The sequence below is a fragment of the Vidua macroura genome, chromosome 2 (genome assembly GCF_024509145.1).
Source record: "Vidua macroura isolate BioBank_ID:100142 chromosome 2, ASM2450914v1, whole genome shotgun sequence".
NCBI classification, from domain to species: Eukaryota; Metazoa; Chordata; class Aves; order Passeriformes; family Viduidae; genus Vidua; species Vidua macroura.
The window spans coordinates 31,282,213-31,295,092 of NC_071572.1; the positions used below are offsets into that span (position 1 = coordinate 31,282,213).

A 12,880-nucleotide genomic window follows, 5' to 3' on the forward strand; every position below is an offset into this window, starting at 1 on the left:
AGCACCACTGGATTATAGTGTCAACCTGTCTTCTCTTCTGCCTTGTTGGAGAATTGTGCCATAGCTTTGACAATTCAGCAATATTCAAGTTGAAGAACGTAAGTACTTCTACAGACAGTTGTAGTTTTGGTTTAGCTTTGTCTGGGGACACAGGGAAGACAAGATCTGTACGCAGAGCAAAACCTGATCTGTTTAGACTGACTGGTGTAAGTTCAAGAAAAATTAGATACCAATAGGACCTTGTTTACTTTTCCTGATAGCATCAGGTGGTGTAAATAAAATGTTACTTGGAAAGCTTGTGTTGCCCATAGATGCTGTGGGCATAACTTAAGCACTGATCACATAAATGGATTTTATTCTTGGATTTGGGAATGTGGGTGACTAGGCTCTGAATCCTGTGTGACTCTAGCCTATTGTGGTGCTACAGCCCCGTTTGTTTCCTGTATAATGCCCTGCCATCAAATTACCGACATGCAACAGCTTTTTATCACACATCAGCTAGCAAAGGTCTGAGAAAGTATTTGTGTTTTCTTCTCAGCTCTGTCTGTGAATGAATGATGTAAGTTATTTAAACTAGGGTTATTTATTACAATCCAGACTGCAGAAATACATTAGATATTGCAGTTTCTTAATATAATTAGTTTTGCTGACAGTGACCTTTTCCATTTTTCTGTGAGTCCAGAAGTTTACTGGTACCATTTATATAAGAAACCTGTGTGCTTATTCTAAAAGCATCACTGTTCTTGACATTTCACAGTAGTTAAGATGAATCACTGCTAATATATTTAAACACACAGAACCTGTACCACACTGATTGCAAGACTGGTTAGTAGTATACTTAGTTTTCAAAAATGTTGAGAAGAAATTTATCCAAGACAGCAAATTAAACCAGTGTGTGGTAAAATGTGGGTTGTTTTCTAAAGATTGATGAATTTTTATTGCATTGTAGTAGCAGGAGTTGAAAATACTCTGGGCTGCTTTAATACTTTCAATGTTCCTGAGCTTATAGGCTCTCTAGATAAGTGTGCCACATGAATACAAATTATATTTCATAGATCCAAGTTAATTCAGAGCTGGTGTAATCAGGTAGATTATTTCTGCAGACAGCTATTTTCAGCTTTGTACCTTTAAATTCCAATCCCCAAGTCAGGCTGAAGTGGTGCAAGTCTCCTTCCTGGAAGTATAGTGAAGTAAGACCATCTGGGCTGTTAGGCTCATCAGCCTTTAGCTTGGGTACTGTTTGTGACTGGGTCTGCAGCAACGGGCCGGTGTCTCCTGCATGTCTCCATTGTAAGGGACAATATTACCATAAGAGATCTTAAACAGCATCTTAAAGCTATTACCTGTTTTGAGGGAGTTTTTCCCTACATGTATTCAATTTCAAGTTACTTTTGTTGTCACCTTAAAAATCCCCTTGAGGCCACTGAATCCTAGAGTTATCCAATAATGGAAAGTGTTTGAAAAAAACCTGCACTATCCTATATTCCTGTTAGCTCCTTCTGATGCTGTTAAAGCTTCTGAAAAGCAAACTTTTGTGAAACCCAAAGGCATAGCCAGAAACCTTCATTACCTGAGCAAATGAACTTCTTATACTGGATGCCAAACAGACTGGCTGATGTGAACATTTGCTTTTTTGAGCTGATCAGGATTGCTTGGGACCAAGAAAACACAAGACTGCCAGTATAATCTTGCTGTGCTCATTCAGTGGGTCATCCTACTGAACACTTTGTAAATAATGTGAACAGGATGTGATAGAGTGTTTCTAAAGCACTGTATAAGGCTTTGAGCTTTTGCAGGCATCTCAACCGTGTGTTTTCATTGATGGAAAAAATTCCTATGGATATATTCTTTTTTTTTTTTTTTTTTGTACTTAAAGATGGCTTAGAAAAATTCAGATGTAATTCATGGACCAAGAAAAGACTGGAGTCTTCTGTTGTGTCACTGCTTGTCTAGCTGTTTTGAATGAAGCAGTTTTTAAATACCTTGAGTCAGTTTAGAGCAAAGCAATTTATACTTTGCCTACGTGAAACACAGTTCCTTGAATGAGCTGAAATGTGATTAGTCTTTGGAAAAATTTGGGAACTGTGTACCAGTTTCCTTTTTTTTTTTTTTTTTCCCAGATATTATAGTTTCAGTAACCTCTGTATTTTGTTGGAAGTATTTGCTCCAGATGAAGTATCATAGTAGTTTGTAGTTCACCTCCAACTTGGAAAGTATTATTTTAGTCTCATAGGGGAAAAGAAAAATGAAATCCTCTCAAGCCTTGCTCCCTTAAAAAAATGAAATCCTCTCAAGCCTTGCTCCCTCTCCCCAAGGTTCTATCTTTGTTCTTACTAGGAAGGATGTATTCTGAAAAAGCTAGAACAAGTAACTCTAGCTAGAAAGGGGGGAAAAAAAGTCCTTGTGTTTTTAAATCATCTTTACAATCACCAGCATAAGGCTGAAAAGCTATTAAACAACTGGTGTTTTCAGGCTAGCATTGATTGCTGATGTAAGACACATAGCCCATGGAGACCTGTTGAATTAGTCCTTGAGTGTCACCTTTCTGACCTTAGTGGTCTCTAAAGGGTTTTGCTAAGTTCTGCTGTAAACAGTGAACTGCTGGAAGTCGAAGCAGCTTAATTTTGAGAGAGATGAAGCCTTGTTTCAAGAAAAAACGTTCATGTCTCTAAAGGGAAGGTACACAGTCCCCGAGTCCTTCAATGGTATTGCACCACAGGGCACTAAATATAAAGTATTTTTACTGTTGAACTGAAGTGGATGATCAGTGATGCTAGGATTCCTAGGGAAAAGGTGTACAGTTAGGCTGCAGCTGCCTGCAGGACGGGAGCTTGTGCTGTTAGCCAGGAAGGGAGCAGATCCTGACTGGAATCCTTCACCTTCCATGGATCAGCAGTTCACTGCTTTCCTTGTTTAAAGGAGAACATTGCTCAGCATCTGCTGAGAGGGAAACATGAATCTCTTCAAGCCTTAACAGTGGCTGAAACACACAGTACTGTAAGATGCACTGCCAGCATATTTGGTATTTTAAGATAAACTACCATTTTCCTTAGAGATCAAATTCTAGTATTGAAATTGTCTTACTGTAACCAGTTTACTCTTGTGTTGTTTTGGAACCTGAATCCCAGTGCTCATGTTTCATGCTGAACACTGCATTGGAAAGCTGTCATCTTCACTTTCCATAAGGTATTGTTTGTGATGGTCAGTTTCTACTTCTGCCTTGTGGACTTCACAGCTGCAGGCATTGCCATGAGCCCATCCCTGTAGCCAAACCAACTTGTACTTTCCTTCGTGTTCATGGATTGACCTGCCACTCAGAATGGTGGATGTAGTCATACCCACTGGACTGCTAGAGATTGGGTTTAAAACTTGCTGCTATCTTTGGAAACCTGATATGGGTCATGTTAATTGTGCCTTTCATCACTGTTTCTTCTATGTGCCAGAGTTGTCCATGTCTATTTGAAGTAGTCACTAAAGTAAATCTGTTCTCACAATCTCTCATACAAGGAGAGGACAGATCTGTACCTAGAGAGAGTTGTTGCTTTACCATCGCAACACTATTGATCTGTACTTTCACACAGTTCCAAGGCAAGGTATTCCAATATTACTCTTCAATAAAAATGATTTTTGGTGTCACTTAAACCCCTCATAATGTAGAGCTTATGCCAGTATGTGCATAGTATCTGCAGTAAGAGTTATGCTACATAGACTTGTTACAGTTAAATTTAAGCTACAGAAATGTACAAGTAACTTGTTTTTAGGAATGTACTGCGAAAGTATTTGAACAAAATTGCTAACATGTTTACTGTTGTAAATATTTTAATAAAAAAGGACACTTCAAACTTTTTTACACAATTATCTACAATAAAGAGAAATTTACAACCATTTACATACAAAATGTTCTTAATTTTTTCTTTACTGTCAAAATGGCTAAGGTAGAAACAAAATAAACATTAGATACATGAAGTCCTGGTTTTATTTCACTCTGTATTTATAAAAGGAACAAAGCATCTTGGTGAAGTTCCATCCACATGCTAATGAGATCAAATAGAGCATGATGAGAAGTGCAAATGGATACAAAAGAATAGCTGTGTTCTTCAAAAAGGGCAATGCTGAAACAGAAGCAATATTGAAGCAAGTATGAAGTTATGCTCTTTAAAAAAGGTGCTTCATGTAGAGTAGCCTTGGGGCAAGGTAGCAATAGAAAACAGTTCTACTCCACTGTCCTCCTCAGACATCTCTGCCCTACTAGCCCTGAGTTATTTCAAAATGCCTTGGGGAACTGTTTTACCTAAAACTGTGGTCTTAAACTCATTACAGAATTTTTATCTAATGCAAACATCTTCAAGTGGATTTACTGAGGAACAAGAAAAGCTAAGTTGTGGTGCTACAGGTCTAATACAAGAAGGAATTTGGTGAGGTGGAGAATATTCTTTGGTTAAGACGTCCATCCAACTGAAAACATGGGTTGGTACATTTCTATCATACTTCATTTACCACAAAGAAAGAGTTATTTCAAAATGCAGCTAAGCCTCTGCTTTACAAATAATATGCTAAGATCAAATAGCCTGAAATTAATAGCCTGAAAACATGCTTTACTTTTTAGTCAAACAAATACAAAAGAAGTTGATGTTACTCACCACTGTATCCTAGGAATGTCACATAGATGTAATAGCCAATTGCAATCAGCCATAATGTATTCCCAACAAAATACCCAATGACAGAATCAGATATGATGACATCTGCAAGAGATAACTGTTCTCAGCTGTTCTGATAGTGCACCATTTTGAAGCAGAGAGCTCAAAGTATTCTACTTACAGTTGATGAAGAACAGCTGGATAAAATGCAGGATGACTAGAAGAGGGTAGAAAGCATTCAGATGCACATCAAAGGCATATCCCCACTCCACATCATAATCTCTGTTCTGCTGCTTCACTAAGTACTTATTTGAAATGAACCTAAATGAAAAGATATTTGAGCCTGTTGTTAATATGAATCTATAAAGCTGACTGACAAAACATAGGTTTGATGTAGTAAGTCATATGTGATCCCAACTCTCCACCACAAAGTTTCTGCTATGTGGGAATAAAAATGTGCAAGAATCATGCAGACCAGACTATTGTTAAAATGGTTTTGGTAAAACTATCATCACATCCCTTGCATACTACAGGCAGCTGAAATACCCTGCAGGTAATACAGAAACAAAACCTCTTTATAAAGAAGAGATCAGTGCTACAATTTATCAGTCACAAGCTGCCACTTCTCTCTGTACACACAGGGAGATGACTTCAGTGAACTGCTCTTATGGGATCAGCACACCTCACACAGAGATGGTTTATTTGATCTCTACAGAACTGATGCACTGCAAGGACAGGAGGAGGGCAGGAAAGTGCTCATAACATGTGTCTATTATTACTGAAAAGATGTGCAAATGCAATGTGCACTGCCCAGTATTAGGCTATTGAATGAGCCTCAAGGCTCTTTCCTTCCATTTAAGTTCTACTGACATCAAAATATTTATCCCATATATAGGAGAAACAAGAAGTTGATACATGCTCAGAAATAAGAGACCAGATTTTTCATGGAACTTCTTCTGACCTACTCTTTGTGCCAAGGGTGGGGTTGCAAAGAGGCAGAGCCTGGATGCAAGGTGAGGAGAGGTGAGGCAAGAAGGAGTTTAGACTGATTAGGAATGGAGGGAGCTTTTGGGAAAAAAGGTGAGCTTGCACTGGAAGAAGGGACTTGAACCAAACTCGAGTCAGGTGGCTGGTACTGAGGCCTGCAGGAAGCTGACTGAAAGAGCAAAACCAGCAGATGCTGAAGTCTTACTGGCTTAGGAGACTGCATCCTGAAGCACAAATTGCTGGAGGATGGGGGCAGGGAGCATTAGTATAAGCTCTTCCCCAAGCAATTTATGGGTTGCTGTCCCAGACAGGAGCACAGGTCAGGTGGACCTTTCATCTATCAGCTACGTTTCTTTTACATACCTCACTCTCAATTTTGCAAGCCGGAGTTCCTGATAACAGTCAGGATTTATCCCTTTCCAATCAACATCACTTTAAGGTGTCAGCTCCATCCCTAAAAGCTCTTAAATGCCCTTGCTTTTTTAAGTTCTTTGTAAAATCAAAATTCTTTTTTTGGTGCCCTCTCCTTGCTACAGCACAGAAACACTGGGTTCCTGTCATTTCATGGTTCCCTCACTGCTGCAGGACACATCTATGGTGCTGATGAGGCCTGGACTGTAAAATGACCTACTTCTGCAGTAAAGTAGAACATAAAACTGGCAGCACCTACTAACAAAGCAAAAAGGTGCCAAGCACAAGACAGAAGAGATGTGGCTGTAGTGGCACTAGCTACAATCTTCAGCAAGAAGCACAGGCCAAGTGTATATGGCCCTGCTTAAACAGAATCATCCTCAGGCTTACACTACTTGACTTCTTCATTCATTATTTTGATTTTTCTTTTATTAATCACTTTTTTTTTAATTTGGCATTACTGCTGAACACCAGCTCAAGAAGAAAGAAAAAAAGCTGAAATGTTCATCATAATACAGACCTTCTGACCATTTAACCTTGTAGGAAATAGTAAAGAAAGAGATATATTCTTTTTTAAGGTATAATTTTGAAACAATTAGTACAGCAGCATAAAACCTATAGTCAATACTTGAGTGTAAGTTTACTCCAAAGAACAAGTGTCTCACAAACAGCAGAGGACTGTGTCTGAACAGCAATACTCAGCTTCAGAAGTCACTACTTACCACATCAGAGTTGCAATCAGGAGCCCCACGCCTACGCAGTCTATGAATACAACCCAAAGTAGCAGTTTTATTGTTTCAAAAAAACCCATGTCCAACACAAATCCAAATCCTACAGTAGACACTGAAAGCAGAGAAAGATCATTAAAGTCAGCTGTGGAAACGAAAGCATGAGATCTTAAACAGATGGATTTTTTAAGTGTATCCTGTTATGAAATCTCCAGTTTCCTTTTTATTTTTCCCCCAAGATTTTCAGTCCAACAGCTCAGGGTTTTTTTCCGCAAAAAAAAAAAAATATATATATATAATGCAGTTTATTCATAATATGAACACTCATCTGTACTTGGGTCTAATTGTAATGCTCCACACAAACTATTCTTAAAAAAAATCAGACAATGCTACAATAGGACATTCTTTGTTTTGTAAAAGCTCCTTGTTAACTCAAACAACATGTGCAATTCTATCTCAGTAAAGAGTTTTTCTATTATGAACAGGAATACACATTTAATAGAAGGCAACTGAGACAATACTGAATTTGCAGTTCAGTCATTTATATTAGCCATTAGGGCCTTTATGGTAAAAACAGTGTTTTATCCATAATATTCAGGTAAATCAAATATTCAGTATTTTAAAACAAAAACACTGCCTTGTGGCATAGGGTTTTCTTACTGTCTGTAAAGTTACAGTGAACTATGCAGTTCAAAATGCAACAGAAAATGAGTTGCAATGGAGAGATCAAGTCAAGACTACAGAGTACTACTTAAGCCTACTCTGATTTCTATTTCCCACCTTAACTTCAAAAAGGCTAAGCCTTTTTCTTCTGTTCTACTTTGATTAAAAGATCATCCATACAGATTGGTCCTCTTGTGTGTTATTAGAAGGAAAATAAAGTTTAGCTAATCCCTAAACTTTCCCTTCCTCTTCTTTATGCTGTCTGTTCTCCCGCACTCACCACAAAGCCAGATACTGAGCAGCACAAGGAAGGCAGGATCATCTCTCGCCCATTGGTCCTTTGTCTGTTTTCTGTAGTGGAAGTTCCTGTAAACCCTCTGTGGTGAAGTGAACAGGTAAAGCATCTGCCAAAGTGCAAACTCGAAGTCCATCTGTCGGAAGTGGAAGAGCCTCCGGAGGTACTTGTAGCGTTTTGCTCCGGCCGTGTGCCTCGCAGCATCTCTGCGGCTCAGCACACCATTGCCCTGGCTCCCAGAATTAACCAACGTGGTTGGCAGCATCTTGCTAAAGAAAGAATTTCAAAAGATGTATTTGATTCTGCACACAATATGGGGTACAAATAAAATAATGTGATGCAGACCACGGCTGCAATGCTGAAGTGACTAAAACTGAGCACAAGCATAAACAACAACATTGGTTGGAGCAAGTCCAGAGGAGGCCATGGAGTTGGTAAGAGAGCTGGAGAACCTCCCTTATGAAGACAGGCCAGGAAAGTTGGGGCAGTTCAGTCTGAAGAAGAGAAGGTTGTGTGGAGACCTCCTAGCACCTCCCAATATGTGAAGGGGGAAAACAGGGAAGCTGGGACACTTCACCAGGAAATGCAGTGGTAGGACAAGGAGTAACGGGCACAAACTGAAACAGGGGAAATTTAGGTTAGATACAAGGAAGAAATTCTTTACTGTGGAGGAGTTGAGGCACCGGCACAGGCTGCCCAGGGAGGTTGTGGGAGCCCCACAAGGGGCTTTTAACCCCATCAAGGCCAGGCTGGATGAGGCTTAGAACAACCTAGTCTAGTGGGAGGTATCCCTGCCCACGGCGAGGGGGTTGGAACCATATGATCATTACGGTCTCTTCCAGCCCTTACCAGTGTACGATTCCATGACTTAGGAGCGGCCCGGCCGCCGCTGCTGCTGACAAACACCCGCCCCCCCTCAGCGGGGCCTGCGCTCCGCTCCGGGCCGGGCAGCGCCGCGCTCCCCGAGCCCCGCCCCGCGCTGAGGGTCTCACCTGCTGCCCCGGCCCGCGGCGCGACCCCCGCCCCGTCCGGCACCGCCACCGCGGCCGCCGCCCGCAGCCTTCCGGCACCGTCCGTGGCGCAGGCGCTCGGAATCCTTCCCGGAGCCGCCCCGTCCCTTCCTGCCCCCGCCGGAAGCGGCCGCAGCGCCCGGGATGGCGGCGGCGGTCGGCGGTGGCCGCGGGGCGGGCGGCAGCAGGGCGTAGCGCCGGGCTCGCCGCCATGCCCAAGTACTACGAGGATAAGGAGGAGGACGGGCGCGCCTGCAGCGGCGTGAGGGAGGACCTGCGGCAGTGCCTGCTGGAGAGCCCCTGCGTCCTGCAGGTGAGCGCCGCTACCCTTCCGGGCCAGAGACCCGCAGGTCGCCCTTCTAGGGCCTCTTACCTCTTGTTTGCAGCAGTTTAGGGAATTACAATTTCAGAGGAGAGCGCAGGTCACCGTACCGAAGCGAAATCCCTTAGTGAACTTCTCTGAAGTTGGAATTAAATAATCCTCAAAGGCCCCTTCCCACCCATATTACTCAGTTGGCCAGAGCGTGGTGCCAGGGTCGTGGGTCCGATCCCTGTATTGGCCTTCCCTTAAGAGTTGGACTGGATGACCCTTTTGGGTGCTTTCCAAGTCAGAATATTTGGTGATTCTGTTCTATGATTGTCAAGTGTTTTGATGTCTCTTTAATGAGCTGTAGAAATCAAATTTTTAATCTTTCTTTTTTTCATGTATTAGGAAAACAAAAGCCCTAAGCAATGCTTGAGGGAAGGACACTGTAGGAGTTTGCAAGTGACATTCTTTGCATGCAAAAGATCAATGGTAAGTGTGGGGTGTTTTCTGCTACTGGCCTGGATGTTTCCTGTCCTTTCCCCCTCTTTTTAAGAAAAACACGTTATTTCACTAAGGTGGGTGTCATTAAGCAGAACAGTTCTTGCCTTTGAATCCTGATTAAACTATGGGTATTGTATTCAGTTCTCATGAAGAAGAAGCTATAGAGTAGGAAAAATAGGAAAAAATGCATGTTTAAATTGGATTAGGCTTAGAATGTCACATGTAAGTGATATAGGTATTTTCACTACTGTTTTTAGTAAAGTTTTGGGTTAAAAAATATTAGTAGATCAGGTAAAATATATCAAGTAAAAGATATTGGCAAGCTATCTTTTGCCTGTTAGGTCTTTCAAAAACATTTATATAGAGAACATTTAAATGAAGTGAGACTTTTACTGTTGAAGCAAGATCTTGCATTAAATTCATGTTGAGTCATTAATTTTCTTGGAGTACTAAAACTCATGATAAATAACAGTTTGGCTTTTTATATAATGAACTATCCCACATGAAAATGACAAGTATATTTAAAAATGTAATTAGATCAAGTTTTCCATATTTTGATAGGAATTTTTGCTTGTGTTTCCATAACATTTAAAACATATTTAAGATGTGGTAAAGATGGTATTAAAACTTTGCAAACATGAGAAGTGCAGGGTTCATTTCAATTTTTTTCTGATGAAGAGTGTACAGCTGAAATGGTACTTTAAATTTTTCTTCCATTTTGTATTTGTTGTAGCAACTTTTTGTACCTCTTTTATATGAACCGTATTAATCCATAAAGTGACAAATTATTATTTCTGTGTATGGGAAGATATTGTATATTGGAAGTTTGAAATACCTATATAAAGCTGCAGTAGCAACATATGCATCTCCAGATGTGTCTTGTACTTTTCTGTCTGTGGATTGTTAAGGGAGCCTGATGAAACTAAGTTTCTAGCTAAATGCCTCCAGTCATGCAGGGAGAGGCCTGGCTCTTAAATGATTTTATTTAACTCTTCCAAATTTTAAGGCTGATGAGTGTCCTATTAATTCTGTAAATCTCCATAATCATGCTCCGTCAAACTTGTTATTTGTTATAATACTGAAACTATTATAACAAATATAATAGTGAAACTTAAAGAGTGTCCAAAACCAAGTTAGAGACTAAATACAGATATAACTTGCAGTATGCAAAAATCATCAGGGGTTTTGCCTCAGTGCTGTTTTCTTTTCAAGGAAAGAGAAAGTCTAATCAGAGGAATAACTTTAGTACACTTTAGATGTTGAAGTAGGGCCGAGGTTGAAAGTGAAAGCTGCTTGGTTATTGGACAAGCTGTGTCATCGTGAATCTAGCTCTTTACAAATTTCGCTGCAGTTCTGAATTCTGGAAGAGGGTTAGTTAATGGTGGTAAAAGAAACCTCCTCAGTCTAATATCAGAATATGGCTGAGTTGCAATCTGTCACTGCCATCTTCAAGATGGCTATCTAAGTTCAGGAGAATTCTTCCAAACATACAAAATATGTTTTTCTGCTGCACTGGGAAAGAACTTGCAGTGTAGCTTCTGTAAGTTCTGCACTTTGGAATTAATTTTAGCTTTACCATCATCTTTAGCCTTTCATTAAATGCTTTTTCTGTAATTGCCAACAATAAACATGCAGATTTTACAAGCTGAATAATGTTTCTGTGTTTACTGATTTATTTCTATTTTTTCCAGAAACTTTGGGTATTTAAGTTATCCCTCTCCTCACAGACATTTTTAGTGACTCCTACTTCAACCAGATCTGAATTTTCCTTCTTCACTTTATCAGTTACATTTACAAAACTGATCTAAGCAGATTTACTCTACCTTGTTTTTCATGGATTCCTTGCCATCCTACTATGCTGTTCTGTCATTTATGTTGTTTATTTCAGAATGCATAGGACACTTACCACATAATTTTAGTTTTGTATGAGGTTTAAGATCATATAATGCCTCTTTCATTGGAATCCCCTGTGCCTTGTTGGCTACATCACTAGTTTTCTTCTGCTTTATTCTGGCCTTTGTTCTGATGTTACAAAGTGCCAAGGTAGCACAAAAATTCTACAATATCTCTTTTGGAAAATACCTGCTCTTAATATATTGTCTTCAATTTTCAGTTGGATACCAGGGCAAGATTCAGAGGAAGGAAGGGATACTGAAGTCCTCATCAAGAGACCTCACCATGGAACTTCGGGGTTCATCAGCACTCTACACAAAACAGAGACTAAAATAAGAAGATGGTACCTGCTGCATCCTTTCATGCAGTGTTTTCATGGAAGGTAGCTACTCCTGAGTATTCCAACAGATTGACCTGGATGTGCATTTAAATGTTAAAAAGAAGGCAAGCATAATGCTGCAAATTCTGGCCAAAATGGGTACCTGTCATGTACTTGCAATAAAAATGTGAAATCCAGAATAAGCTGCAGAAGTTAAAATTCTGTTTTGAAGTGAACTTGTCTTTTGTGACTTTACTGTAAATTCTGATAATCTTTTACTATTAGAAATAATACAAGGTATGGAACTGGGAGTTCACTTGATGTGTTGAGGAAGAGTTTCCTTAATAGATGACTACCTCAGAGGGTTTCTCAGAATAGAGCTATTTTCAGAGATGAGGAATTGACCAAGGTTTTAAAATGTGTGTGCAAGCTGCTTCTTCCCCAGTAGATTTGCTACTCAATAAATCTGTAATAGATGAGAGCAGTGCTGTTTTTGAATTCCACACTGTTAAGGAAGTGGGATTTATGGGAGTAAGAAGCATTAAGTAGTGCTTGAACCATGACTGTGGTAAATGTTAACTGGTTCTGTATAAGACCTGCTTTTCCAGAGGAACATTTCCTTTTTCTTCCTTCAGTGTCTCCACCTCTTTAAGTGTCAAGCCTTTAAGAAGTAAATGGTGTTGTAACTCTTACATGTGGAAAGTCAAATAACTTCAGACAAGCTGATTAGAAGCAGATGAGGAAATAGTGAGAAGGGAGAGAGCCATAGTAACTTCTTTTCTTGGCTGAAGTTTATAGCCGTGTGTCTGATACACCTTCAGTCTGAACAGATGCATGCAACACTTACTGTGTGTTTCTAAAACTGATGACTTCAGTGAGTAAGCACATGTTGACTATTTAATTCTCTCTGTCTTAAGCAACTGTTCTGTAATGAGTCAGAGAATGTTTATATTCCGTGTATGTGTAGGATTTTATTTTTGCCACCTAAATCAACTCTGACTTCACATTTTTGTGTTCTGTTGATCATGTGGAAGCTAGTTCATTTGTTCAAGTGCTGTAAGCATCCTCTGTTTTCCACAGCCTACTTACCATATTATCTTTTTACATACACTAAAATGATCATTTATGC

At 39.9% G+C, this 12,880-nt stretch overlaps 2 protein-coding genes across 3 annotated transcripts; one reads left to right on the top strand and one right to left on the bottom strand.

Moving 5' to 3' along the window:
* Positions 1 to 3,801: 3,801 nt before the first annotated feature.
* UNC50 (unc-50 inner nuclear membrane RNA binding protein) lies at positions 3,802 to 8,795 on the bottom strand. Of its 2 annotated transcripts, none has more exons than XM_053969405.1 (6): positions 8,714 to 8,795; positions 7,707 to 7,990; positions 6,758 to 6,878; positions 4,819 to 4,958; positions 4,641 to 4,742; positions 3,802 to 4,112 (listed from the first exon to the last, which is right to left on the bottom strand). In XM_053969405.1, the coding sequence occupies exons 2-6, from the start codon at positions 7,984 to 7,986 to the stop codon at positions 3,976 to 3,978; spliced, it is 780 nt and encodes a 259-aa protein (XP_053825380.1). In that variant the 5' UTR covers positions 7,987 to 7,990; positions 8,714 to 8,795; the 3' UTR covers positions 3,802 to 3,975. The 2 variants fall into 2 exon arrangements, with proteins under 2 accessions (XP_053825380.1, XP_053825373.1); XM_053969398.1 differs by lacking the exon at positions 8,714 to 8,795 and adding an exon at positions 8,571 to 8,680.
* Positions 8,723 to 11,973, top strand: LOC128802833 (cytochrome c oxidase assembly factor 5). Its single transcript, XM_053969417.1, has 3 exons — positions 8,723 to 9,044; positions 9,444 to 9,527; positions 11,653 to 11,973. The coding sequence occupies exons 1-3, from the start codon at positions 8,943 to 8,945 to the stop codon at positions 11,692 to 11,694; spliced, it is 228 nt and encodes a 75-aa protein (XP_053825392.1). The 5' UTR covers positions 8,723 to 8,942; the 3' UTR covers positions 11,695 to 11,973.
* Positions 11,974 to 12,880: the final 907 nt, after the last annotated feature.

Coding starts and splice junctions, on each gene's coding strand:
- UNC50 (XM_053969405.1), bottom strand. CDS start 7,986: ATGCTGCCAACCACGTTGGTTAATTCTGGGAGCCAGGGCAATGGTGTG. Junction 4,743..4,818: donor CCAGCTGTTCTTCATCAACT/GTAAGTAGAATA, acceptor TATCTCTTGCAG/ATGTCATCATATCTGATTCT. Junction 4,113..4,640: donor GACATTCCTAGGATACAGTG/GTGAGTAACATC, acceptor CTTCTGTTTCAG/CATTGCCCTTTTTGAAGAAC.
- LOC128802833 (XM_053969417.1), top strand. CDS start 8,943: ATGCCCAAGTACTACGAGGATAAGGAGGAGGACGGGCGCGCCTGCAGC. Junction 9,045..9,443: donor AGAGCCCCTGCGTCCTGCAG/GTGAGCGCCGCT, acceptor TTCATGTATTAG/GAAAACAAAAGCCCTAAGCA. Junction 9,528..11,652: donor TTGCATGCAAAAGATCAATG/GTAAGTGTGGGG, acceptor TTCAATTTTCAG/TTGGATACCAGGGCAAGATT.